The 26,831-nt window shown below is 36.1% G+C and overlaps 1 protein-coding gene across 1 annotated transcript in view; it reads right to left on the bottom strand.

Annotated features, from left to right (window-relative positions):
* Nucleotides 1-26,831, bottom strand: part of TRDN (triadin) — a 219,772-nt gene that overhangs the window by 145,124 nt on the left and 47,817 nt on the right. The window contains exons 5-10 of the mRNA XM_042779095.1: nucleotides 19,070-19,120; nucleotides 12,259-12,318; nucleotides 9,545-9,604; nucleotides 8,089-8,148; nucleotides 5,480-5,539; nucleotides 3,999-4,190 (exon numbers count right to left, since the gene is read on the bottom strand). Coding sequence (XP_042635029.1) covers nucleotides 3,999-4,190; nucleotides 5,480-5,539; nucleotides 8,089-8,148; nucleotides 9,545-9,604; nucleotides 12,259-12,318; nucleotides 19,070-19,120 — 483 coding nt within the window. The remainder of the gene's footprint in view (nucleotides 1-3,998; nucleotides 4,191-5,479; nucleotides 5,540-8,088; nucleotides 8,149-9,544; nucleotides 9,605-12,258; nucleotides 12,319-19,069; nucleotides 19,121-26,831) is intronic.

The following is a 26,831-nucleotide window of genomic DNA, read 5'->3' as shown; positions in this document are numbered from 1 at the left end:
TTGACTTCTCCTATACATAAGAAGAGTTGGAGAGCTTAATAAAATTTCTAATATTAAGAATGGTGAGGAAAAGTTATCAGCTTTAACCAAGCACAAAACAATTTAAGTATTGTTGAATTCTTCAGCGAGTCAGAAAGAAACAGCTTGTTGCCCCAGTGCCCACTTTAAGGAACATTTGCTTTGAAAGCTAATATTGATGCCTAAAAGCCAGCTCTGGTTAGCAAAGCTAGTTCTTAGTTGTCCTTGGGTGAAGAATATTCATCCATCTGCCCAAGACTCTTCCAGCACAGTTCCTACACTCTAGAAGTTACACCTCTTCCTCTCTCCACCTCTTGTGGCATCTCTGTCTCATCCACTTACAAAACCACTTGCTTTCCCCATTGCCAACTCCAAAATAAAATTATGCTGTCTTTGGAATAATCCAAGTTTTTAAAATGGCATTGCTGTTACATATAAATGCAAAATGTAATTCCCAAGTATGGGACACTTGTTATATTATTGACTTTCATACTTAGGTCACTGCTACGTCAGTATCACTTGATGCTGAGGCATTTATGTGTTGTCTGCTCTGTTATGATGACTGATAGCAGTCCTTGGATGAAGAGTTGCAGCTTTCAAGTCATTATTTCCTATGCAGATGTAGAAATTAGGAAAAGGTTTACCAACTCAAGAAATATTCAAACACTTTTTCTAGTTGATGGAAGTCTAGGCAGCTGTTTTCTGTTAGTGAGATGGTAATGGTAATACTACTCAGGATTGTAGAGCCTGGGGCAAAACTTTCAGCATGTACACTTACAGCATGTACACAGGCTGTAAAAATTGCCTTTAAAATCTCAAATGAATATTCATAATAATTTTTGCTTTCATATTTGGGAATTCAAATTTATCATTCTGGCTGACTCCAACTTTGCATTCCATCCTTAAGGCTACAGTATCTGCCCTAAGTCTATATGATAATTCTAAAAAAAAAATAACAGTGTGCATGTGATAAAAACATGTACAGATCTGTTTTCTAAGCCCACCTAAAGCTACTGAAGCCAGCAAAATGCTTGCACTGACTTTGACACAGTTGCAATTGGGCCTCAGTGAGTATTTATAAATAAAATGGAGCAATGCCAATACTTTGCTCACAAAGTAAATGGCAGGGGCACAGTTCTTGCACAAATAGCTGCTTCTCTTAGTTCTCTTTTGCCAAAAAAAGCTGCCTCTATCCTTGTTGCCTGTTGGGAAGATTTCCTGGACCATTTGGGGCATTATACAAAAGACTGCTAAAGGATACAGAACAAAATTGTGGCAGGGGACAACACATTATATGAAAAATACCAGGGTAGAACACAAGCCTGTGCTGGTTCTTTTTGAGCTGTGATATAAACATAGCCTGAGGCCCTAGAATCACACCATTTCATTGATATTAAAATAATCTATCCTTTAAACATGGTAGTGTAGACCAGAAATAAACCGCACTGTGTTGTCGATACTTTTGTTGTTGTTGTTGCTGTTGTGGTGTTTGTTTCTGTGGGTTTCTTTTATTTTGTTTTGTGGAAATGTAATTTGAATAAACTTTTTAAAAAAGCCTTAAACTTGATTACTCAGAAAAAAGATTTTGTATTAATTTTCTCTTCATATTATTTCTTTGGCAATTCAACCCCCCAAAAAATGGGATTTATAGAAGAGATTGAAGGCAGAATGTGAAACTCTCAATAACAAAAATATAATTTCTATATGGCATAGCAAAGTGCGCTATAACATCCCACGTAAGTTCATAGGAATGCTGTCAATCAGCAAAGAAATCTAAGGAATTTTAAATGAATATGATTTTTCAAGTGCCTCTTCATGGCTAAAAATTCATTTTAATCTAAACTCCTTATTAAAAGGAGAAATTTACACTTTAGTTTTCACCTATAAATCTGTAATGGTGGCACAAAAATTCACATAAGTAGTAAAAAAAAATGTCAAAATTTTTGACTAGATTCTTAATGATAAAAATACTCATAAATGTTTCTGTCATTAGACTTAATGTGATTTACCCAGGAAGATGACCTATCTTTTTAAATTTAAATTTCCGTACTGAATGATGCAACAACTCTTTTGTGACACTTCTATAATTTTTACATTGTTTCACATAAAATGGCGGAGCTACTCCCTTGAGGAAGTAAAAGTAAAGATTGCAAGACCAGGAAATCTCTGCAAAACTGCATCGACTTCAAAATTATGTTCACCTTGGGTCACAGTGGGACTGAAATATAAAAATGAATATTTTTAGAGTGTCCGGCTGAGAAGCAGTGGCTTATGGTGGAAAAAGGAAGCACAACAGCAGGAAATGCAGCTTTCACTAGATGTGCACAGCCCTGTCTAGAGTGATAAAGGTAGCTGAAGAGGCGTCTTCTTTCCTCCACTCCAAGGTTTATTCTCATTTTCACCTGCTGGGATTCCATGCACAGTCACTGGGATCACACTCTAAAGCAGACTTGCAAAGTGATCTCTTAATGTTTGATGTCAGGATGTCATTTTGCTAATATTTATCAAATATTTATACATATAAATATTATCAAATATTTATATTTGTTGGGAATCCCACAAGAAACAAACCAACAAACAAAAAACCCCACTATTCTACTGGTCTCTGTAATTTTTGATCCCTACTTAAAATATTTTTCAAAGCATTTCTCTTTGAGAGCTTTATCTTGAACAGTATGGAGTGGATCCCACTGTGCACTGAAACTCTGCCAGAGCAAACAAAAAATTGGAAAAGACTTGCACCTCCTAAGCAAACTGAACAATTTGCTGAACTTTGTCCTTGGTCAAAGCAATCACTATGATAGATGCTGCTTTGATTCCATGCTTTAAAGGTCTCAGTATTTCAAGTAAAAGACAAAATTAACTGGAATAAAAATAAAATGTTGAAAACTACTAGTTCAGCACACTCTACATGTCAGAAAGTGGGCTACGTCTCAAACTCTCTCAGTTTTCTAGAAAAGTATAGTTTAGGCAACTCCTGAGGCGTCCAGAGTGATGGTCATGAAAGTTTGAGAGAATCTGATCAGGCAGACTCAGATATCCAGGCAGGAACGGCTTCTTTGATGTTCAGGCACAAGGATTTATCTGTGGTTAGCAGCTGAAAGGATCAGATAGGTGCACTATGCAACACTGAGCTGCCTCTTTCAACGTCAGAATAATCCCGTGGCTGCAGTGTGGCAGTTCAGTCAGAAAGCCAGGTTCTGCTGCCTTAATTCATACAAAGTTGTACTTAGTGCCATGGAAATGCCACAGGGAAATCAGGGAACCAGTCTGTGCAACCTGGGAAAAACCTAGGCTTACTCTGACAAAGTGGAGCATATAGTTAACACCTTGTTAACTACATGGTGTCAATGCATCTTGATTCTTTGCTTTATCACTTAATTTCTTCCTTTCACCAGAGTAACAGCATTTCTTTCCTTTTGGAAGAAATTTGGAAGCTGTTCACATTAAATTACATCAGGCAGATATGTCACTATGTTGTACAGTGCCTGACAACCTGACAGCGCCTCGTACAATATGAGGTTAGATAAATAATTATATTCCCTTTACACTGTTGCTACTTTCATTATGCTTACAGAGGACATATACAGAGTAGAAACAAACCAAAATTCTCAATAGGTCGTTGGACAGTCTGAATTTTCAAAAATAACTCTGCTTGCAATCTACTGCATTAGATGCTACTGAGCAAATCCATGAAGTCTCAGATCTATCCAAAGGGAAATTGGTCCTTGGTAAAGAAGGATTTAAATTAAAATGAAACTTTAGCCATGACAAACTTCTAGACCCTTCTGATTATATACATTAAACTTATTTTATTTTCTGTAATCACGTCCTAGAAGTGTGAGGTTCATGTGGAATTTATTTGTACTTTTGTTTTTCATGGGTGTACTTTGGTCCTTGACAGATTTAACTCCATTCTCTCTCTTTCTTCCCTACTACCTTTTTAGGATCTTCATCTGTTTCCTCCTCATTTTGTTTACCTTTCTTGTCCGATTTAGTTACAGTCTGAAGAGCTTTCTCCTCCTTAACTTTCGTTTTGGCCTTTATTAGCCCAGTTTCTGTTTTTGTCTCTGCCTGCTTGACCTTCTCTGCCGTCTTTGCTTCTCCTTTTGCATCCTTCACTTCCTTTTTAACTTTTACTTCCACTTTAGTGCTCTTTACTTTCTTCTCCTCTGCAGGTAATAAAGAAAAAGTTTTCAGTGTCATTCTCTGTCCCCAACATAATACTCAGTGCCATTTACTTTATATTGTGCTATTAATAAGGAGCATTTCTTCATTATTAACAGCTTGGTAAGATCTGATGAAAACTATAATCCCCTCGAACCAGACAGAATTAAACAGAAATATGAGATCCAAAGAGGTTTTATCTGCAGTGCTGTACCACAAACTTGGCTGATGCTAAATATAATAGAATATGCCAAATAATATTTAGTGTTTCTAGTATGATAGTTTTTATGGTATAGACGAGGGAGAAAGATGTTGGTCATTAAACAAACAAATATGGGAGGTTCTATCTGAATAAGTTTAGACTTCGGAGTTAAACTCTGTTGTAAACTGGAAAAATAGTGTGTGGTTATTTTTTAGGGTTGCTTTCATACATCGATTCTAGGTCTCAGTCCAAGAAGTTTTGAGTTCTTGAGTCTGATCTACATCAGTTCTCAGGGCTAAAAGTGTTCGAGACCAATTCACGAGATGCCTTTCAGCAGTGTGAGGAGGCTTCCAAGGAAAATTACCAAATTGTAAATATCAGTAGCTGAAGCTACACAGAGCTTGGTTAGACCCAAAGCAAGGTCTTTTTCTCACTTGAGCCATGCATGCTCCCAGTATGTGTGTTTCTAGTTTAGTCCAGTGGAAAATCCAAACTACCACTGGATATGATTCAAATTAACATGTACAGTGCAAATTTCATACTCCTGTTTTCTTCATAGATCTTAATGTCTCTATCTTTGAGGCAAAACTTGCATGCTACCAAATTTATGTTTTCTGTAAGGCTCTAGATATCTATTTCTGTTAAATCACTGAGATGACTAAATTGATTTTATCAGGATGTTAAATGGAATATCTAACTATTGCAAAACCAGAATTCAGATATTTATATAAGAGCATTGTTACTCCTAGACAAAGACAGATATTGCCAGCCACTGAAGAATTAATTTCCTTAACTAGTTATAGTGAAAATGCATGTCAGATCACTTGCAGGTAGGCTTACTTGTTCTTCAGTGAAATAGTGGTTAATTCTTTTATTCCCAATTTGAAATTTCAACAGATTTTGAAAGGGATCAAGCATAGAATTAAGTCCTGGATTTTCTACAGACATTTAATTCTGATTATATATTTATTTCATTTTGATTTCATGTAGTTTATTTTTTATGTACATTTACAATATCTGCTTAAATAAACTAACGTTTATGCATTTCAATGTCAATTCAGTTAAAAAACCTGTAGTTTTTAAAATAAATACCTTTGGGAGGAGGTTTCTTTTCAGCTTTTTCATGTCTTTCAGGTGCATCTTTTTGAGTTACTAGAAATGAGAACAGATGTATATTAGGAAAAAAACTCACAAAAAAAAAGAAAGTATTGCCAAAACACATCATCACCGGAAATTTCACATTTCCTTACAATACCTGTTTTTCAGTTTTCAAAACTCTTGTTTTCAGATTCATATAGTAGGGTAAAAACCTTCAAAATATCTGTTGAGGCTCCCTTAGCATACAGATCTGAATCTTCCTATGGAATGGTTTTACTGCATATTCCAGATGAAACAAACTGGCTCATGTCAAGTGCTGAGCAGACACAGACTTGGCCTTGTGCTCCAGCCTTCAGGAAGCCATGTGGCTGCATTTGTCGTACAGAAAGGTGTTTTTCTTAGCTTGGGCTCATTGTCTACAAACACAGACATAAGTCTGGTGCTCACTTCAGAGCCCAGCTTGAGTGAGTTCATGTCTGCATAAGATACACCATGTAAACACACACACAACTGTGTTCTGGAAAGGCTGTTAAAATTTTATGCAGTTCTCTATCTTTGCCTTCCTGGTCTCCAACCAGACAGAATACTAGAACAAACTGGCCTTGAGAGTTAATTACACTTCTTTCAACTGATAGCTACATAATACAACATCCTCTCTAACTGAATTCCATCCTGGAATTCCAGCCTGTACAAGACATGATTGATATTTAGATTTAGTTTTATTTTTTTAAAGATGTTTTTAGATGTCGTGTTTAAAAAACCACTCATATCACTCATAAAGGCTTTCTGCAGCCTTCATTAAAGTCTGAAGAATTACCTTGAGTCTTTGTAATAAGCAGAAAGGAAACCTGCTGACTGTGTGGCAAGAAGCCACATGATTTTCAGTATGTCCATTCCCCAGAGCTGGCCAGGACCCGAACATTTTCATTTCCCAGGGAGTGTGAGTGGATGAAACAGTCCCTCAGCACTACTGGTAGATAATCCAGTTTAGAGTGGACCCCTAAGAAAAGGGAGGCAGGCCTGGCAATGGAAGGCTCAGCAGCACACTGCAGGCAGAAATGCACCTTCGGACACCCTGAGGACAACTGTCCTGATGTCTGATGCCAGTGGGGCTCACGGCAGAGAAACTACCCAAGAGAGGGCAGCATGGCCATGTCACACTGCAGCCACACATCTCCAAGCAGAGTGTCCAAATTCTTCATAAAATTTTCCAGCCAGTGACTGGAGTCATGGCTGCTATTAAACGCATTAAGTCTCTAAGTGATTATTTGGTTAGTTAGCAGAAGATAAATGGGTAAAGAGGCTGGCTGCTTATTAGGACTATCGCAGTGATTCTTGCGAGGTATTTGCTTTTCAAATCAACACAGACACTATGGGCATTTATATTCTCTGGCTTACTTCAACATGATTTCATTTTATGAAAAAAAGTCCCACATTATCAAGCTATATGCTGAAAGTGAAAAATGAACAATATCCCTGCAAAAGAGATTGGACAATGGCTGCCCTTCAAAGCTTTTTAAGGCTTAAAGTCTTAATTCTGCTTTCTCTTTCTTTCTTTCTTTCTTTCTTTCTTTCTTTCTTTCTTTCTTTCTTTCTTTCTTTCTTTCTTTCTTTCTTTCTTTCTTTCTTTCTTTCTTTCTCTTTTACTTTCTGTGTTACATTTCTCCTTAGACTATGGTCAAGTCAAAAAAAGGGTGATTTGTATATTTGTATGTATTGCCTGAAAGTATTTAAATTAAACCCACTTAACTCATGCATCTCAACATCATGAGATTAATCTCGATGCTATAACAAACTGATACAAATATACGTTGTATACTCTTTCTTCAAGAGTTAACTGAGTAAAATAAAAAGAGACAAAGACTGAAACTGAACTTTATTATAGAAATATTTGCCACAGAGAAATATCTAATCTCAGAGAAAAACATTCAAATGCCAGACAAATAAAAGACAAATAAATGTTAGTCTTTTAAAAATGGCATAATAGGGCAAGGTAGTTGGACTTCTAAATTTCCCTTCCAAATCATAGCCAAAGATGGAATTATCACTCAAAAGAATATCACTCATACTAATGATATTGCTTCAGAATATATATAATAATTATTAGATATGTAAATATTAACCAAAGGCACTGTTGCCATGGAAGACAGTGAAAATCATATACTGAAATTAAAATGTTATTGAAAAAAAATAAAGGTGAGAAAATGAAATTCTATTTTTGGATATGATGGAAGACCCAGACTTAGAGACAGTAAATACTCTTGCATTAGGTCTGCATGAATTCACAAGAGAAAACCTTTGCTGGCAAATTACTGAATCCCTTTGCGGAGAAAAAGGCATAAGGGAGTGCAAATAAAATAGTCATAGGGTTTGTCCTTTAGCTGGTGTAAGAATGGTTTGTGATAAACTTTGCATCAAAACAGGAGCAATGCAAGAAAAATATGCTGAGCAAGACTTCACTCAGGGGCTGATCAAGCAAAAGTGACAACACCCAAAAAATGTACATGAACTAGAAGAGCTTTGTACTTTAAGTACTTATCTCCACACTCTCCCAAGATTTCAGGCATTTAAACTGTACAACTTTTAATGATGATCCACGATACCTTTAGATGGTGCTTTCTTTTCTTGTTTTTCTGGCTTTTCAGGTTTCTCTTTGTGAACAGCTAGAAATAAAACCAATAATTTTGATGGCCATTAAAAAAAAGTTGCATTTAAATGAGAAATAAGATCAAGAAACACAAGTAGGCACCATGGTTATGCATTCAAAGAATGAAAAAGATTGATTCAGCTCCTGCTGTTGTTGATGCCTGGGATCATGGGATTGGAACTTTCAAAAACTCATCTGCCATCAATGAGTTAGCTGGAGGGACAGCAGCCTTTCCAGCCCCACTGTAATCCCATGAAAGAAGATAGTGGAGTCATACTTATTTATACTGTCTACTGTTTTTATTTCTTTAATATATTTATATACTGTAATTTATTTATTTATTTTGGTTTATTGCTATTTTTTAACTTTCTTGTTTATTACTTTGGCTAATTTCTGAAGGATTTTCTGAACTCCACAGAACAACTAACAATTTTTCCAACTATGAATGATTAAGCACTATAATTAATTACAAATCTAATTGCAGTGACATTATAACTAATGTTCTTTGGGGTTTTTTGTTTGCTTTTAATTTCCGCCTTACAAATTGAAATTAACTGCACTGTAGTTACTAGATTCCTGGCTCAAGTTTCAGAATACACCTGAGTTGTGTGGTAGTCACTGAGTGGTGGATAATCTGAAATGTTGTCCTGTGTGGACTCTGATTTGCTAATCTTCTGGGATCAATGCTTACACAGTAGAACTGTGCAGAACTGGATGTGCAGAGTTGATATTTTCATGGGCTGATGTGCCCTGAGGTGGCCTATGGGGATCATGTGTGTGAAAACATGCAGTTCCCTATTTGGGTACGGTGTATGAGATTATCCTAGGAACACAAAAATGTTTGTGTGAGCATTGGGCTGGTGTTTAAATAGAAAGTAAGAATTGGAGAAGATAAAACAGTGCTATATACTTATTTATTTTAAGTGACTACTGAAATAATTAATCCTGGTCTTCTCAGTGGCCCTATTCTACTTAAGATGCTTTTATTTCCACATGACCTTCCTGATTACCTCTGTGACTGGGCTGTCATGTGCCTTTTTCTTGGATGAACATAATCTCTTAACAACCATTCTTATTGCAAGTGTTGTAAATACTCAGTGATTATCAAAACATTACACTAATCCAAAGTACAAAATATATTATCTCCTCTCCCCAGAAAAAAAAAAAAACCAAAACAAAACCCCCCCCCAAATCCCCCCCCCAAAAAACAAACAAAAAAACATGCAGAAGGAATATTAGATGCTACTTAGTGTGTAAGACTTCAAACTTTTTATAATTTCATTTTTTTTTATTCATAATATTTTATAACTTTTTTTTTCTCCAATCAAAGGGATACATAAATGGAAATTGAGTGTAGAATTAGCTTTGGGGTGCCTCTCAACATAAAATAAATTCTGACATTAAATAATTACCTGCATGCCTTTCCTTTTTTTCGGGTTTTTCTTGTCTTTCCAGTTTATCTTTACTTGTCACTAGGAAAGAAAGAAAGCATTATGTTTATCCAAAAAAGGAAAAAAAAAAAAGTGGAAAAAATGAAGACTCCCAAACAATTTCACCAAGATAAGCCTTAGGATACTAAGTGGCAGAGTGTGTTACTGCCGAGCTGCCCTGTGCATATTTTCACAGCATACATCATATTACAGGGCTGTGAGCAGCCAGTTCTGGCTAACAAGTTACTGCCATGGTAACATGCCTCAGCTGTTTGCTGCACAGCATCATCTTTGCAACTGTGCCAGCTCCAGGAGAATTTCAGCAAACGGTCGATTACTAAGGCACAGCTCACAGTAAATGTTGCTGCCTGGGTTAGAAAGAGGGCTTCACCTTGGCCACCCCATATTCTGTCAGACACTGGTTGTGAAAATCCTGGAATCAATCTGGGAGCAGAAGAAAATCACATGTGCAAATGATACATCTGTGACTTGCCAGCTGGCTTGAAATGGATAACCAGTAATGGATATGGATAGTTAGTAATGGATACAGATAGCCAGTAATGGACACTAGCTGAGATCAGTCCCTGGCAATGACGATCTCAGAACCATAATTAGATACCCACTATGTGCAAAGTAAAACTAACATTGTGACAGTGGAAACTGCATTATGCTATCCACTTATTCACAAAATGTTTTCCACTTGCTTTTCTTAGGATTTCACACTATAATTTTCCAAAAAATGAAAAAATAAGCATGTGGGTTTTAGAACAGCTGCAAAAATGCAAGCCCAGCTTAAGTCTAACTCCTGCAGAGATTTCATCCAGTTTAATAAAATTACTTTTGTCTAACATGAGGAGATACAAAACTTCTTTTACAGTGCCATGAATTCCGTATGTAACTGAAGAAAAAGAAAAGTGGGGCAATATTCAGGCTTCCACATTTTTAAGCAGTATAGGGATGAAATACATGAGAATATGGTTGACATCTCTGACTGAGACGCTGCTAAGTGACTGAGACACTTCTAATTACTCTCTGTGTCATTAAATAACTTTCTTAAACTTCATCCCAGAAGTTTATTATAGATTAGAATATACTCTCTGTTATCTTGATCTTGAAAAGGCAATGTATTTAATGTAGAAAATTAGCAGCAAAAATACAGGGATGCAGTCTCTGGAGTCTTCTACTTACCCTACAATGAAATAGACCTTAGAAAGACACACATTCATAGTCTTAGTTTTGAAATTTAGTGTACAGTCTGACAGTAATGTTTATTAGTACTGTGAATACAGAGAATCTCTATACACAGTAGTGTTTCCATAGCAGTTTTGGCAACATTTCACTAAATAAAACAAATAGTTCACTTCAAGAAAAAATACCATTAGGTAGACAGAATATTAATAGGATTTATTAGGCAAGGTAAGGCAGTATAATTGTCTTTTTTCCCCACTGGTTGTGTTTGGCTAGGATAACTTTTTTCTTGTTCTAAGAAACTTAGTAAAATATTAAATATTGTGTGGTGTGCAATCAACTTGAAGAGTTCCCCAAGTTTTCCGCATTCTAACAGAAGTCTTAGAGATAAATTCATGTTTTAATATGGGACATTATTGCCCTTGCTTTGTAATTTTTCCCAAATCCCAGAAAAAATTTCCTGTGTTATCATCATTCTATATTCTGCTAATAAATATTCATTCTACCAGACACCTCAATTTATATGCCTGCCATTAACTTCTAAAATCAGTCTCATTAGCTCAAGGCAGTTTGAATTACTTATATGAAATGGAAAAGTTCTGATCAGAGACCATAGAAAGGCCTAGTCAAGCACAGCTGTCAGGAGGTGCACATTCACTTGTGTTCTTGGCCTCAATAAGTCTGCTGTGGCTGGATATTCAGTCTTCTCTTTTGTTTTTTTGGTAATTTATTATGATCATTGGCCTGTTTGCTCTTCAAGAATGTGTATCTTCCTCCAGGACAAGACTTCATTAGCCATAAGTTAGTGCGAAGAACATATTCTCAGAAGAATTAAAAGTGTTATGACAAGCAGTTGCACTCCACCAAAATTCCATTTTGCTAGAATATCCTCACAAAAGGCAAACTAGATGGTGGCTCTTGTAATGCAGAGCTAACTCATAAGTTGCGGATGGAGAGTAAGCAGTGTCCTGATTCTGACTTCTACAATAGATCTGTAATTTGTTGTTGGCATACACTGCCAGGAAATTATTAAATTCTCTCTAGAACCTCTCCAATGTCTCTGAAATTAATCTGAAAGAATTTTTTTTTTTTTTAAGCAGATTTCCAAAGCAGAATGTCTACAGGGACCATTTTCAGTATGTTATTCCAGTATTTTATAATTTACTCATTACATTTTGGTGTGAAGTACTTTCAAGGACAAATTATGTGCTTGGATTTATTCAAGAAGAATAAAAAGGACACTTATTTGTGTTCTGGACATTTTTTACATAATTTACTAGCACAGTAAAGGCTCATTAATTAGTATCTGAATATAATTTCAGTTTTTCTGTACAGTGATGAATTAAAATTGTTTTTAAAAACCTCATTCTCCTTCCAGCTGGCTTTCACACCTCCTCCTCCATCCTTAAACATTATTGGGATCTACAAGAACAGTCTAAGAGTCAATAGATTAGGCTATTTGGACTCACTGATGAAAAGATGAAGAATATAAAAAACTGAATGCATACCCTTTGGGGGTTCCTTCCTCTCAATTTTTTCTTGTTTCTCAGGTTTGTCTCTTTGTATTGCTGCAAATAATAAACAAATAAATAAGCCCCAGCTCATAATAAATCTGTAATCTAGATGTATTACACACACTTATGATCTCATGGAAACGATCAAGGAAAAGCCTTTGTAAACCCAAATAATGGATTTTAGCTCTGAGTCACAGGTACTTGATGATGTATAGACCTTCTTAATGTCAATATTTAATTCCAGGCCCAAGAGAAATATTTTCCTTGAATAAGTCTTCAGATATTAGACTATATTTTTCTGAAAGAAGTGATTATTCAGCAACCTCAGTCTAATCTGTCCTTTCTCTTTTGGTCCCATTACACAACCACCCTGACTCTAAGATTTCTGACAGAGGAAATTATTTTCAGCCCTTGACTGCATTGCTTTCTATTCTTAACAAAAAAACCGGCCAGCATATTGCTTTCTATGCTATTTTTTTCTTTATTTTTAGCTGCCACTTCCGTCACAGGATGGATTAACAAGAAAACCTCTCTTTTAATCAGAGTGTAACCTCAGGAAGAGCAGCTGTTCCAAACACAACTGACTCCATGTCCTGCAAAAGGCAGGCAAACATGAGTCCTTATGGACTCTACTGCCCACCTAGGTCTCAGACCACATTATGAAGTGGTTCAATCCCACATACTAATGATTTTATTCTTAGTAAACCCGTACTACTAAAAGAACAGGATTTTGTAGTTTCAGGGAAATATTATTTTCTTTTCTGTACCCATATTTCTGAGAACAAGCAAAACAAATTCTAATTAGAAGACGGTGAGCTTGACAAACAAGCACATTATGCTTTTGTATCCATTCATTTCATCAGCTTTGCAGAGAATGCCATTTCACAAAAGTGCAAGCACTTTTTTGTTGGCTGAGTGTTTCCACACTAAAAAACAGGTTGTATTCATTAAGAAAAATCATTCAGAACATTCAGTAAATTCATTATGTGCTATATGTGTTTGGATTATTCAAAATACATTTTCAGTCATAACAAGTAAATTATTACTGGTAACAAACAGCAGTACAGTTGAAATAGATTGACGAGAGTTACTTCAAAGCCTTTAAAGAATGGGTATAATAAATTTCCACCAAAAAAAGCAGGCTGTGAACAAAGCAGCAGCACCAGCAATGTATTATTGAATGAATTACAGACTGCAACTCATTAAAAAGCTTTAGTAAATCTAGGAGCATCCCAAGGAAAAAAACAAAAACCAAAATTCTCCAAACTGAGTATTTTTCACAGAAATTGTAGCATGCTTTTACATCTTGCATTTGTATTAGCAGATGCTGGCTATATCTAAACACTTCTGTCAGTTTTGGCTGGACCAACAGCACAGTTTTGAAAACAAGGGTTCTGTGATGGTCAGTGTGAGTGAAACATGAGCTTCTGCACATTCACACAAAAGTTCTTGTAGTCTCTATGCCAAAAAATACAGCTGAACTATGCAGAACAGACTGATAATCAGAAAGCTTGTTTTTATCCACAGGACATCTTACTTGTGTAAGAAAGATTATTGTATTTTTTAAAATTTTATTGTAATTTTTCCATAGCATTCCCATATTTTATGATTTGAGAAAAAACCCACGCAAGAACAGGAAAACAAACCAAAAAAATCAAAAGAAAACAAAACAAACAAAACCCATACCCACAGAACAAACCCATAAAATGATCCTTGAACAACACTAACTGAATTGAATGTCAGTAGACCTGAAAGCAGACAGAAAAAGCTAATTGAAATTTGTTTCACATTCTCAAAATCATGCAAACAAAAAAAAATGTAAGAAAATATTAATATTTGTGTAGACTAAAATTTAAAAATGAAAAAGGGATCAGTTGGCCCCTTCTTGAGAAAGAAAAGTAACTTGATGTATCTGGGCAGGGAGCCTGGAATGTGGATAAGCAGAGACCAGGCTGGCATAAGCATAAGCTATTTTTCTCTTCCCAATTATAGGCTGAAGGTGATCTCTGGCTAGTTTGAGAGCCTTATCCTGTGTGTTGATATGCCCATAGCCTCAGAGGTTGCTAATCTCAGATTGTAATGTTTATCATTACCTCTTATGGGCACTGTCAGAGCTATGGCTACCCTTATTTGGGGAGGGCAGGTGCTGCCAGAAATTAAAGTGTTCATGTTTCAGGGCTGGGATCACCAGCCATTTTTGACTCTTCAGTCACAAGACCAACAAAATCCATGGGAGCTTTTGATCTGACAAATTTAAATCTGATATTTCTTAGCATATTAACTCTCCCTTGAAATGTTTTCATATTCAACTTCATATGTAGTCATAAAAACTCTGTCATAGAAAATACATCACAGATCTTTTCCATATTTTGTCTCTTGGATATCTTTTTCTTTGTGAGGTGAATAATATATGCCCTTTCTTCAACCCACAGTTCTAGGTGAAAGCATTCAATTTTGGAATCAGCCAGTCTAGCCATACTGCCATATTTCTGTGAAACAAATTAGAGTTGATTGTATCTTCTTTTCCATAATAAAATAAAATAAAATAAAATAAAATAAAATAAAATAAAATAAAATAACACAAGCATATAAAAATGTTTTAAAGGCTACTTACACACTGAAAAATGCTGAAACTAAAACTGTTCATCCAGCTTGAATTCAACAATTTTATTAGCTTTATGACACATTTTGTAATTAAAAGATCACCTCTTTTGTTACTTTTGCTATTAGGATGCTGGTGGCATCCACAAGAAAAAAAATAAGTAGACTTAAAAACCAAGTAGATTTATGGTAATTGTGGAAGCTAAAATTTTTCCTCAAATTAAAAGAGATTTTCTTGGACTTCTTTGCAAATACCAAAAAGTCACAAGCTCAGAATGAAGTGTTATTAGCATTGGAGAAAAATATAGCACCCCAACCTAATTTTCGCTAACCTAGATTTTGGAAATTGCTGAAACATTTTTGCATGTCTTTCAATGAAAATTCAGCCTGAGGCAAAAAGATGAACATGGGAAATCTCATCCTAAGTGACTGGAGTGTGATAAATTTATAAATAATCTAAAATAGAAGCTTATAATGGAAAATTTTAAGGTAATTTAACAACATAGTCCAAACCTAATATTGCTATCTACTTCACAGAATAATAAAAACAAGAAGCATCGTATATATGTGAGAGGATTTTCCCAATTTCAATCATCACCACAGATTTTAATTGTATCAAATTGAAGACATAGTGAAGAGGGATGTCATTATTTTTTTTTTTCCATAAAGTTCTCCAATGAAGACATTCCACCCTCCAAAACAGAAAGTGGAAAAAGAAGAGTTGTAGTAAGACACTACTTCTGTATCTAAGAGAAGCAAAATTAGTTTCCAGCAGAGTAAGTCTTAAGTCTGCTGCTTAGTACAAAGCCAGGTGATGAGTGCAGTAAGCATGAAGCAGAGATTGCTCGCCCCAGCCAACAAACTAAATGCTTGTCTACAGAGCAGCACTCTCAGGAAAGTTAAGATAAATGAACTAATACAATGAAGTTAGAGTGCATTAGTCAGAGAGCATTAAATCCCTGTGTAGATACTTTCATTTGGAAGTAAAAAGCAAATTCAGAGGGTTACAACTGAATTCTTCTTGAAGGAACAATGAAAAAAGAGGAGTTGGTCTGGAGAGGGGCATAGACTCCCAGGCCCAAATCCATAATTAAGCAATCTATGGCTATGATGTCATCTGGACCTCCAGTTTAAAGTGAATACAAGTATAGTTGTAGCTGCACCTTGAGGAATCAGGCTAGACAGATTGATCTGTGTATGAAATATACCTTTTAATCCATTAATTTGCTGAAATTATGTGGGTTTCTAGCATACTAGGATTTGTATGATCTAGCTCTATTTATCTGTTTAGCTGTCTCACATACTTTGTCTTCCAGCTACAGCAAATGAACCATCATTATATTATTTTCTTCCATGCCTCACTCCAACAGCAATGTATTAGTGAAGTGATTTTGGGGAAACTCTCACAGTAAATCAACCTTTTCCCATTCCTTCTCAATGTCTGCTTTAATTAGAGCTATTTCTGAGAAATGTAGGCCAATTTATTTTACTGGTAAGATCAGTTTTTCATAAAATCAGAAATTGTCATTTGACTTTCATTAGACAGAAATTCTGTAATTACATTTACTTTTATCTCACCATTTTTTATTATCATTCTTACTTTTTGCTAAAACAACGCAAAATTAACTCTTATTGGTTGCAATACTTGTAACAATTACATCACCTATTTCTTAAACAGGCTCCAGCAGCAACTCAGACTCCTGCAAAATCTAGAATGCAATATCTACATGCTCAGGAGAGTTGTGTACATGAAAGCAATCAATCCCTTCTGCCTCTTCTGGCTGATCAAGTTCCTGGTCATGCAGTCCAGGTACCACTGCTCTTGTGAAATTACTAACACCTCAAATACCGAATTGGAAAGATCCTACTTTGTAGTGAATTTGTGCTTATGTGTACATGTAATCATGAAATAATTTTATTTCAGGAGTCTTAAGAATGACCCTTAAGAATGGTTTTGTGAAATTATTTCTTAGAGTATTTCTTCTTTCAAGGTTTAAATTTGCTACAATAATTTAAATAGACATTATTGCTTAAACAATGCATGGTAGTTTATCAAAATATTTAATTAAAAGTAAATTTTAGGGCACCAGTTTGCCTGACTCTCAATACTGTTTGGATCTTTTAATTTCAGTCACTTCCATCTGGGATTTTTATTCATTATAACCCTTCCTTATATTTCAGTTCAATCTTTCAAAAAATGAGGCTTATAGATTGAACTCCCTTGTAAATTGTAGGACTAGTACTCAGAGGATTTGACTGTTCAAAAAATATAATTAAATTACTTTTAAAACTCCAGTGTTCCCACATGTTGGGCAGCAGACAGAAATGTTTTTTCTGTTTCCTGCTATTGCAAATATTCATTTTACCTCTGGATTTTTCCTGTAAAAACAATAAAAGACTGTACATATTTCCTGAAGGTACTTTAGAAGGTTACAGTGAAATTCTCTAAGGATTCATGCCTTTATCACAATGTAGACAGAGGCCAGACAGCATGTTTTCTTGTAATTGTTCCTCCTACGTACAAGTCACATTGTTGGGATTAAATATGAAAACAAAATACAGAAGAAAAAAATTGTTTTGTGGTTCAGCAACTGATTATGTAACTAGAGATTGCATTATCAGGCACATGAATAATGGGACTTCACTAATAACACCTGAACTTTTTTTTTTTAGCATCCTATAATTTCTTTGTAATAATTTCTGCAGCGTTCTGTGTAAAGAAATGCACTTTTGTATAGATGAAATGGTACACAAGAGGCTGTTTTGGTCAAGACTGCAATATTATTTGTGGTTTTAGATTACTTTGCTTGAAAAGACCTTAACTGGGATCCTTGCTAATGGATCTGAGTTCATTACTGCCTGGCTTGCCCACTGGTACCCTAAAAAATTCATTTTGATAAAACATGATTTATTAAATAGTTGAGAAACAGTTTTAGGCAGTCCAGATGACTCTGATTAGCACAGAACTGGAGGTGAAAAATAGTATAAAAACATTTTACAGAGGTGCAAAATACTGTAAAACCACACTAAGAATACCTATAGAAATGAATATAATTGGATAGGGAGGGTGTGTGTGCATACAAAATATATTTAATAAGCCTCCTCCTTGCTTCTTCCTGCCACTATCAAGCTGAGCACTGGTGTGTTTGAGGGATGCTCATCAAGTTTTATGTGGCCTAGCTCCTAGCTGTGTAGCTCTAGCTCCTATAGGAGCTCTGTTAGGCAAAAATTCCTTCAGATAGCCAAGGAAATTCCTTTGTTTATATGACCTCTGGAAACCAGTCCAAACCAGTTCCTCTGTGGATTTTTGGAAAGTGCCAGTTATAGAAGATTAAACTGTCTGAAAAAGAGCAAGTTCTTAAAGTGGAAGTTTTTCTTATCTCTAATGCACACCTGGCTCACTCTTAACTATGACTTCCTGACTTGCATGGCACCCACTGGCCTATAAATTTGCTTTTTTCCTTGCCCAACACACTTCATGCCTTTTGCACTAGAGGAAGTTCATCAGCACTCAACTTTCTTGCACCTTTGCTAGAAAAAAGAGTTCTGGAAAAGTTTGGGCAGGAGAATCTTATTATGAATGTGCATTTTCAATCTAGCTACACAAGTATGAAATTGCAAGTTTTTTGTTAATGTTAAGGTATACATGAATTTTAGCTCATTTGCAGTCTGTGCCAACTGATATTTGAAAGTTTCTATGATACAATAGCAGTAGTTAACCAAGTTAACAGAACAAAAATTATGTAACATAATTTCATGACCATAAGGCGCACCGGACTATAAGGTGCACTTTTTTTGCAGCGAGGATCCGTCCCCAGCTCCCCCTACGCGGTTGCTGGCCGAGGTCCTGCCTCAACCCAGCAGCCATTGGCCCCCGGGCCCTCCTGAACCCGGCAGCCCCAGTCCCACAGCCCCGCTTTCACCCGGCAGCCGTGACCCCACGGCCCAACCTCCAGCCAGCAGATGCAACCCCACGGCTTTGCCTCCACCCAGCAGCCGCGGCCCTGACGGCTCCTTCCGGGTTGGCAAATTGCCGAACTTTTGCCCATATATAAGGCGCACCGGACTATAAGGCGCACTTCTGGGTTCGGGCGAAAATTTCAGTCAAAAGGGTGCGCCTTATAGTCGTGAAATAACTGTAGTTAATAAAGACACTGTATGTTACACAAATATATGTAGGCAAACAGACAAAAAATCCAGTTACCCTTCGCTGGTGTTCGTTTTTCAGGTCTCTCCATTTTCTCTTTTTGAATTTCTGAAAGAAAAAAGCAACACATATTTATCAATATTGAAACAATTTTCACACACAAAAATATCAGATTAATTCTCATATTAAAAAAATGAATTAAAAAGTGCTTAAAATATTATGGCTGCATCATGCTTTGTCACCTAAATAGTCAGAGTTATATACAATGTAGTTCAATCTTATATATATATACACAGACAATATATAGATAAAAATCACAGTATTAGCTGCCTTTAATAATTATTCTGCTTTTAATTGAGCCATACAGCTACTTTTAAAGGCATGAATAGGTTTTGCTGATCTGTAATAGTTGTACAGTAACACATGTTAGTCACAATCCAGAAAAACATTATTTACTAAACATTTTTTTGTATTTATCTTGGGTTGTTTAGCAAGATTAGTACTTTATGGTCTCCAAATTACCTTTGGAGGGGAAAAAGTTTTCTTTTTACTACATTTTCTAAAATTTTTAAAGCTCACATACTGAATTGGTCTTTCCAACACACAATAAAAGTTAGACTCAATGTTCTGTACAAGCTACAGAGATAAAAAGTTCCCAGGTTAGGGATTGCTGTCTCAGAGAATTACTCATTTTGATCATGCTGTACACCAAAAACTGAGAACTGGCTTCTTAGAGGAGGAAGGGGTACAGTATTTATCTGCCCTTGTTATGCCATTCCATTTGAACAAAATTTTTCAGCTGTAATATTCACATTAAATTACTGCTATATACGTCCATATAAATCTTTTTCTCTTCTGTCCTGTCTGCTGTGTCAAAACCAGGATAATATAAAAAAGGTAAAATGTTGAATTTTTGAAAAAAAACCCAGAATTAAATCAAATGTGCATATTCCTCTTTGCACACTTGTAGAATTTAAAAGGCATTTATTATAACTGTGAAATAAAGTCATTAAGACTATAGAGAGTGCCTGGTTTATCATATTGTGCACATATTTCATGCAGTAAGAAACCGTTCTAAAATACAGCATGAAATTTGTTTTTGACAAAAGCAAATGCAAATCTCACCAGACGCTGTGGGAGATGCGTTGTATTTCAGTGTTACCTGTGGTCTGCAGAATCTAAATAACAAGAATACTGACCTCCAAATTAATCCAACAGAGAAAAAGTTATCCATTTTGCATGTCAAGTCCAAGAAACTGCTCTAATGCCTATTGAAGACAACTGAAATATTTCACTTACAACTTTAGTTATTTTCTCAGAATACACATTACCAAAGAAATCCGGTAAGAAACAAAAATTTCCCTGTCCAGATATTTACATAAATCCTTGAAAATAATCCAGAATGTTTTTATTTTGTAGTATTTGGTACCTGAAATAATTATTGTGTGTGGTTTGCAAAATCATAACCACTCTATGGCATCAGGCTGTGTTGTCTCCAGATAGAGAGAATATTATTTCATTGAGATAAAGAGTAACAGAGCCACTAATGTATGGAAATAACTGAGCTAATTATATGATGTTGTTTGGCTAAAAGGAGCTTTTATTCGGTTTTCATCTTGCTCTTTTCAGCCTGGGTGCACAGTTCATTTCTTGTTATATAAACCTCAAAGAACAAGAGTAGGAAGAAATATACTTCACTGATTTATTGTATTTCAGGTGAGTCTGAGATTATTTTTCTTTTGAATAATGTGAGACTATTTTACTTCTATGGACTGGGAGAATCCTGTTGCTGGATTTTCAAACTTTTCCCACTTGTTTTGCTTAAATGGTTACACGGTCTAGTTTAGGTAGCAAAAGTGGTAGGAATGGTGCAAGGTAGGAACAGATGGAAGATTGCTCCCTAATTCTGGGCACATCTGAGCAGTTTTCCCTACCACTGCTCCAGACTGCCTCCAAACACTGACTCAGGGGACTTAAAGAAAGCTGAGTCACTTCCTCTGCATTGAAACATAGAGTGGAGACATGTCTCACCCAATTCAAGAGGTCACCCTACATACAGAGATGAATATGAATAAATCATATTCTTTGGGCAGAGTCACTTACACAGACACATATTCCTTGTTTGCTTTAAAAACGCCTCAGCTCTGCTGCATCTCTACCACATATTAGGTGTCTCACTACAGAAAACAGGCCTATCTTTCTTGAAAAATTAAGTATAAAATAAGAATAAATCTTTGTTATTTAAAAAAAAAGAAAAAAGAAAAAAGAAAAAGGTTTTAAAATTAATTTTGATTTAGGGAATTTACTGCTAGTTTGACTGCAAAATCTGTATGGAGCAATGACTCTAGAGCTGGTTATTTAAATCAGGCTCACACTGTATCATCAGTGAAGCTTGTATCAAAAATTCCAGCAAGGTGAACCAAAATATACCTTTTTAGACGGCCACACTGAGAAACTCATCTAATTTTCTGACAATTAGGATACTACACATCACAAAGAAATGTACACAAATTCCTAGAAATTAGGTACATTTTCTTAAAGCACAAGTGTGTGCATATTTGCTTTTATATACTGTAAAGTGTCCCACCATTAAGGTCTCTCCACAAACTTCCCATTACAGTCTGAACCATCCTAAAAAATTGCAGCCTGGATCACATCAATTCTGATACATTAAATCCCAAATTTTCTCCATACAAATACATCTAGTCTCAATATAATCTAAACTGGATCCATTTACAAAACGGGAAATAATAACTATTTGCTAACTTCAAAGTATAAAATCAAGAAGCACATTAGATTATCGGAGATTTCTTGTTGTTGTTTTATGAGAGTTCTGATACTCTCTGCTTCATCTTTTATGACAAATAGCTTTAATTTTCTAGTAATCACATCATATCTTATTGCTGAGTTGACAAACTGGTTGCAATATCACAGAAGACTTACATGGCCAGTTTAAAGCATGTAATTTATCTCTATCTATGTGACACATTGTTAATAAATCCTAAATATTACGAATGCATGTTTAGAAAAATGACAGAATCAAGCAGCAGCAAGGATAATCTTTGTCACCACAGCAACCATCCAGATTCTTTATGAGAGGACAGCACAGTTTATTAAATTATTGTAAGGGAGTATATATTTTAAAAGCTGTATTTCATTGGGTTTTTTCTTAAATTATTAGGCAGACACGAAAAAATATCTTTCCCCTTGTGTTGCTTCGGTTTTGAAATAGATAAGTGTTTCCTTAAATATGGGTACTGCTTGAAATTTCTCTAGACCTCAGGTCTTGTACAGATATACAGAACATGCAGGGTGATCATTTTAAACAATTCCAAGAAGAAAGGCATGGAATCTTCTCACTGACCATTTCAAGATGCTGAAATTGAACTATTTTGCTGTCAGGCTGATTTATCTATGTCCTGTTGACCCAAAACAGACCTTAACAGTCAGCTGAGGATCAGTATTGCAGGCAGCTGTACTGGAAATCCCTGCTGAACAGCCTGGGCAGCTTCCGCATCCCTCACCCAGCTAATTTTCATTAACAGCAGTTGACAGTGTCTAATGAGGGCACAGCACTGGCTGTACACTCCAGCTTCAGGAAGATCAGGATGGGAGAAAATAATTTCAGTCCCCTGAATCTGTGTGAACTAATGGGTGAACACTGTGCAGGTTTACATTGGTGTGAATGAAGAGCACAGCCCCTCTTGCTAGGGTATGAGGAGATTCTTCTGGTTCCTGATTCCCTTCTTTGTCTGCCTTTGTGTTTCTGATTTTGTTATGTCCTTTTTTATAACATAGTAAAATGGATATCATTATTCACAGCTATTTTAATTTTATTGTGTTAGAATAGCATCTATGTGCCTTGGCTACATGAATTACTTTAAGTATCACATGGAGATATTGCACAATATAAATATCTCATCTCTGTAACACAGGAGCTCAGACTTTGAGGGATAAATTTCTTCTCTCACTGGGAAAGCACAGCCTTGCATCTTGCTTCATAAGAGGATCAAATGGTGAGTAGCATTGTTAAAACAGCACCTACATCTCACCCTCTAGTGAGTTTCCATCTTACAGAAATATAAATTTTAAAAAAATCCCCAAAACCATATAAAAAATGGCAATGGTATGAGAGGCAGAGTGAGAAAACAATAAGTCTCCATTTGGAACACAAGAATGCTTTACCTAAGTTAACCCAGAAAGTCACAAAAGAATAGGGAATTTACCTCTGAACCTGACATTCAACATTACCCTCCATGTTTAAAGCCATCCTGTTACCATTTAAATACTGCAGTGAGGAAAAAAATTAGTTTCAATATATCTAGAGTTTTAAAGGTATAATTAAGCAGATGGAATTTTCTATGAAATGAGAATAGATTTTTTCCTAACAAATTTTACCAGCTGGTCATCTTTTTCATAATCTGTTACAGGTAATAATACAGTGATATACACCTTCAGTGCTTTGACATTATCTTACAAATATCTTAACATGAAAAGGAAAATGAGTCCAACTCAGAGTCTGGTGAGCCAGAGGTTAATAATTTGCTTGTGAGCTGTTAAAATCCTTACAGCTATTGCCAGCAATTTAATGGGGCTATACCTTGCTAGTTTTATCAACACTAATTGGTAGCAGGCAGCTGATTATCCTGAAGAGTTGGTGGAAACAGATACTGAGGGCAAAGCCAGAGTGAGTGGTGTTAAGAGCTTTAGAAGATGAGAGAGACGTCATTTCAAATGTGGTTTTAGATGGTGTCTGTGTGAAGAATTGTAGTCAACTCTCTTGCTGTTGGTATCCTCAGGAGAAATTTGCAATTGTGCAGCTGATGTCTATTTTTAATCTAGATAGTACCAGCTGGTGAGGGTGACAGCTATCCTTGTGGGGCTAGGAGGAGAAGAAAGGAAGCTGTGCATTAGAGCAACTTCTATCTAACTACTAATACATCAAGTAGCTGTACTCTACAGGCAAATAAAGCCCCACAGCAAAACCAAAAAAACCACCTTGCAACGGGGAAAAAAAACTCAGAGACAAAAAACCAATTAAAACCAAATAAATAAATTAATTAAAAGGGCAGGAAATATTTAACTGGCAAATTAAATTGGTGTATTATGCCCATGTCCAGGAACCAAAGACAGTGTAACAAAGGCCTTAAATACCAGCATTCAGCCTTGGAAAGTCCCAGTGACATGTATGACTTATTCAGGTGACTTCCCTACCAACTTGTCAGTAGCACAGTCTCATCCCCAGTGTTTTCTTAGATCTTATCCTGTTCTGGGGATTCAGAGCAACTTCAGGCTGGGGTACAAAATAACTTTTCCTGAAGCCATGTGTCATAAAAGCTCCCTTGAAAACGCAACAGGGGACAAATTGCTCCTATCAATGAAAATGCTGAACAGTTTGTGTGCTCATCCACAACATAAGGAGCCAAACCATAGTGCCTGTTAAATATGATTTCAGAAATTTTTATCCACCTTTCTGGAAATTACAACTACAAGTAGAGTGAGAATAAAGGTTTCCTCTTTCAAAGGAAGGGAAGGCGAAAGGAAAGGGAAAGGAAAGGGAAAGGAAAGGGAAAGGAAAGGGAAAGGAAAGGGAAAGAAAGGAAAGGGAAAGGAAAGGGAAAGAAAGGAAAGGGAAAGAAAGGAAAGGGAAAGGAAAGGGAAAGGAAAGGGAAAGGAAAGGGAAAGGAAAGGGAAAGGAAAGGAAAGGAAAGGAGAGGAGAGGAGAGGAGAGGAGAGGAGAGGAGAGGAGAGGAGAGGAGAGGAGAGGAGAGGAGAGGAGAGGAGAGGAGAGGAGAGGAGAGGAGAGGAGAGGAGAGGAGAGGAGAGGAGAGGAGAGGAGAGGAGAAAGGAAAGGGTCCTCAGATGAACTGGGCAAATGGACTTGACATGGTACATAACCTTTCCTTTCATACCAAAACCTAAATAATTTATTATTAATATTAATAATGACATTATTATTATTTTGAATTTTGTTTTTCCCCATTTGAAACAGAATATCTTATAAGAAATATTTTTACAGGGAAGGAGGTACTTGCAATTATCTTTGACTAATTGTCCTGTAAGCAGCACTGGCATCCTTCAGGGAGACCACAAGCAGACTTTTTATAGTGGAATTTTAATGACTGAGCTTTTGAAATAACTGAAAGTGGAAGATATTAAAATTTTTCAATCCTTAACATTCTATCATAAAGTTTTATTCTTAATATATATAAAGATATTAACATGGTGTTTTTCATTCCCAGACAGCAGTTCTGTGCCTTGGTTCTAAAACCTAGAATGAAAGCTACTTTGATTTGTTTTTGGGGATTTGGCCTTCAGGAGAGAGAAGTTTCTGTGTGTCATGAACGTGGGCTCCATTTTCCTCTCCTTGGCACAGCAGAAGCTGTAAAGGTATCTGAGTTCACTCAGAAATATGCCAGACCCCCATTTTGATGGTATGGGTGTAACTGAGTTTTGGAAAAGCTGTTCATTTCCCAGATCAGGCATGGCAGACTCCAGCCCACTCTGGATCTGCTTAATGCCCTCTCTTCTGAGTGAGAACCTTCCCAGAGTTCCATTACTGGGGCACAAATTAAGATTTTTACGAAGATAGCATGGATATCTTCACTTAAGGTTTTCCCCAATTTGAGACAATAACTTCAGCAGCTGCAAAGCTCTCTTCCGCATTCCTGTCCAGGGTCCCTGCTAGCCTTGTGGCCCAAAGTTCTCACTCTCTTTTAAAATATACTTGGTAAGTTTGGATTGAAAATCACAGCTCAAGTTGAAAACAAATCACTATTCAGCAAAAGGCAGAAGAACTATAATTGAACATCCCTGTACACTTGTGCTTGCCATTTTTCATCTGCATAACATGGAAAATATTTTCTTTCTTTTTAAAAATCCCATTTTATAGTGGATATGGTATTGCAGTATTGATCAGTGTAAGTAATACCAGATGAAATTGTTAAAAGAACATTAATAACAGAAATGGATGCCACAAAAATGAAAAATGCAAAATATACATATCTGGAAAAGCAGTTTAACATCAGAGAATTGAACCAATCAATGATTTCCATCTTTTAACACAGGGTGTGCTCTACATAAAGATATGCAAAATGCTTTTGAGTAAAATGTAGCCTAGGGAGAAAGCAAAAGCCTTTTAGTGATGTCTTTAATAGCAACTCATATCCAGAGAAGTGAACATTACCATACAGCAACATAAAAGAAACTGAATTCAGAAGGCATTATCAGTACAAATAGGTATATACTTTAGGGATGAATGAAACTGCGTAATTTTTTTTTTTTTAAGACACATATATGTCAAACTACACTGTAACACAATTTTCAGGTTGCATTTTTGATATTCTGCATTTTCTGTCTCCAGTTCATTTCCAATTTGTAGCCTTAGGTTCACAAGAATTTGTAGATGGATTACAGCCGTGCAAACACTGTGTCCTTTCACTGGGGAAAATGCTTGGTGTATGGAGAGCTCCCTTGGGAAATGATAACTATATTTTTAACAGTTCTGATATACTTCCAGAGGCATTTGCGCTGGTCACTCTGGGGTAGCAACAAGGGCTTCTGTCCCGTCCACTGTGTCAGCTGGAGTTCTGGTCTAATCATACATTCTTAGGTACTTTAATGTTGAAAACAGTCTGACACACATGATTGTTGGACTAATAACTTAAATATTTGTTGGTACGTTTACCCTGCCTGGACACTGAGAACAGTTCTTTCTAGACTTGTACAGGCTGTCATATCAAAACTGCTTTCAAATCCAAATTAGAAAAACCCCTGCCTTCTCTAACCAGATTGTTTCTTCCTCTCCCCTGTCCCAGGC

This window comes from Catharus ustulatus, chromosome 3, assembly GCF_009819885.2.
Source record: "Catharus ustulatus isolate bCatUst1 chromosome 3, bCatUst1.pri.v2, whole genome shotgun sequence".
In the NCBI taxonomy this organism is placed as follows: Eukaryota; Metazoa; Chordata; class Aves; order Passeriformes; family Turdidae; genus Catharus; species Catharus ustulatus.
The sequence above is the reverse complement of the archived record's forward strand: the minus strand, read 5'-3'. Positions and strand labels throughout refer to the sequence as shown.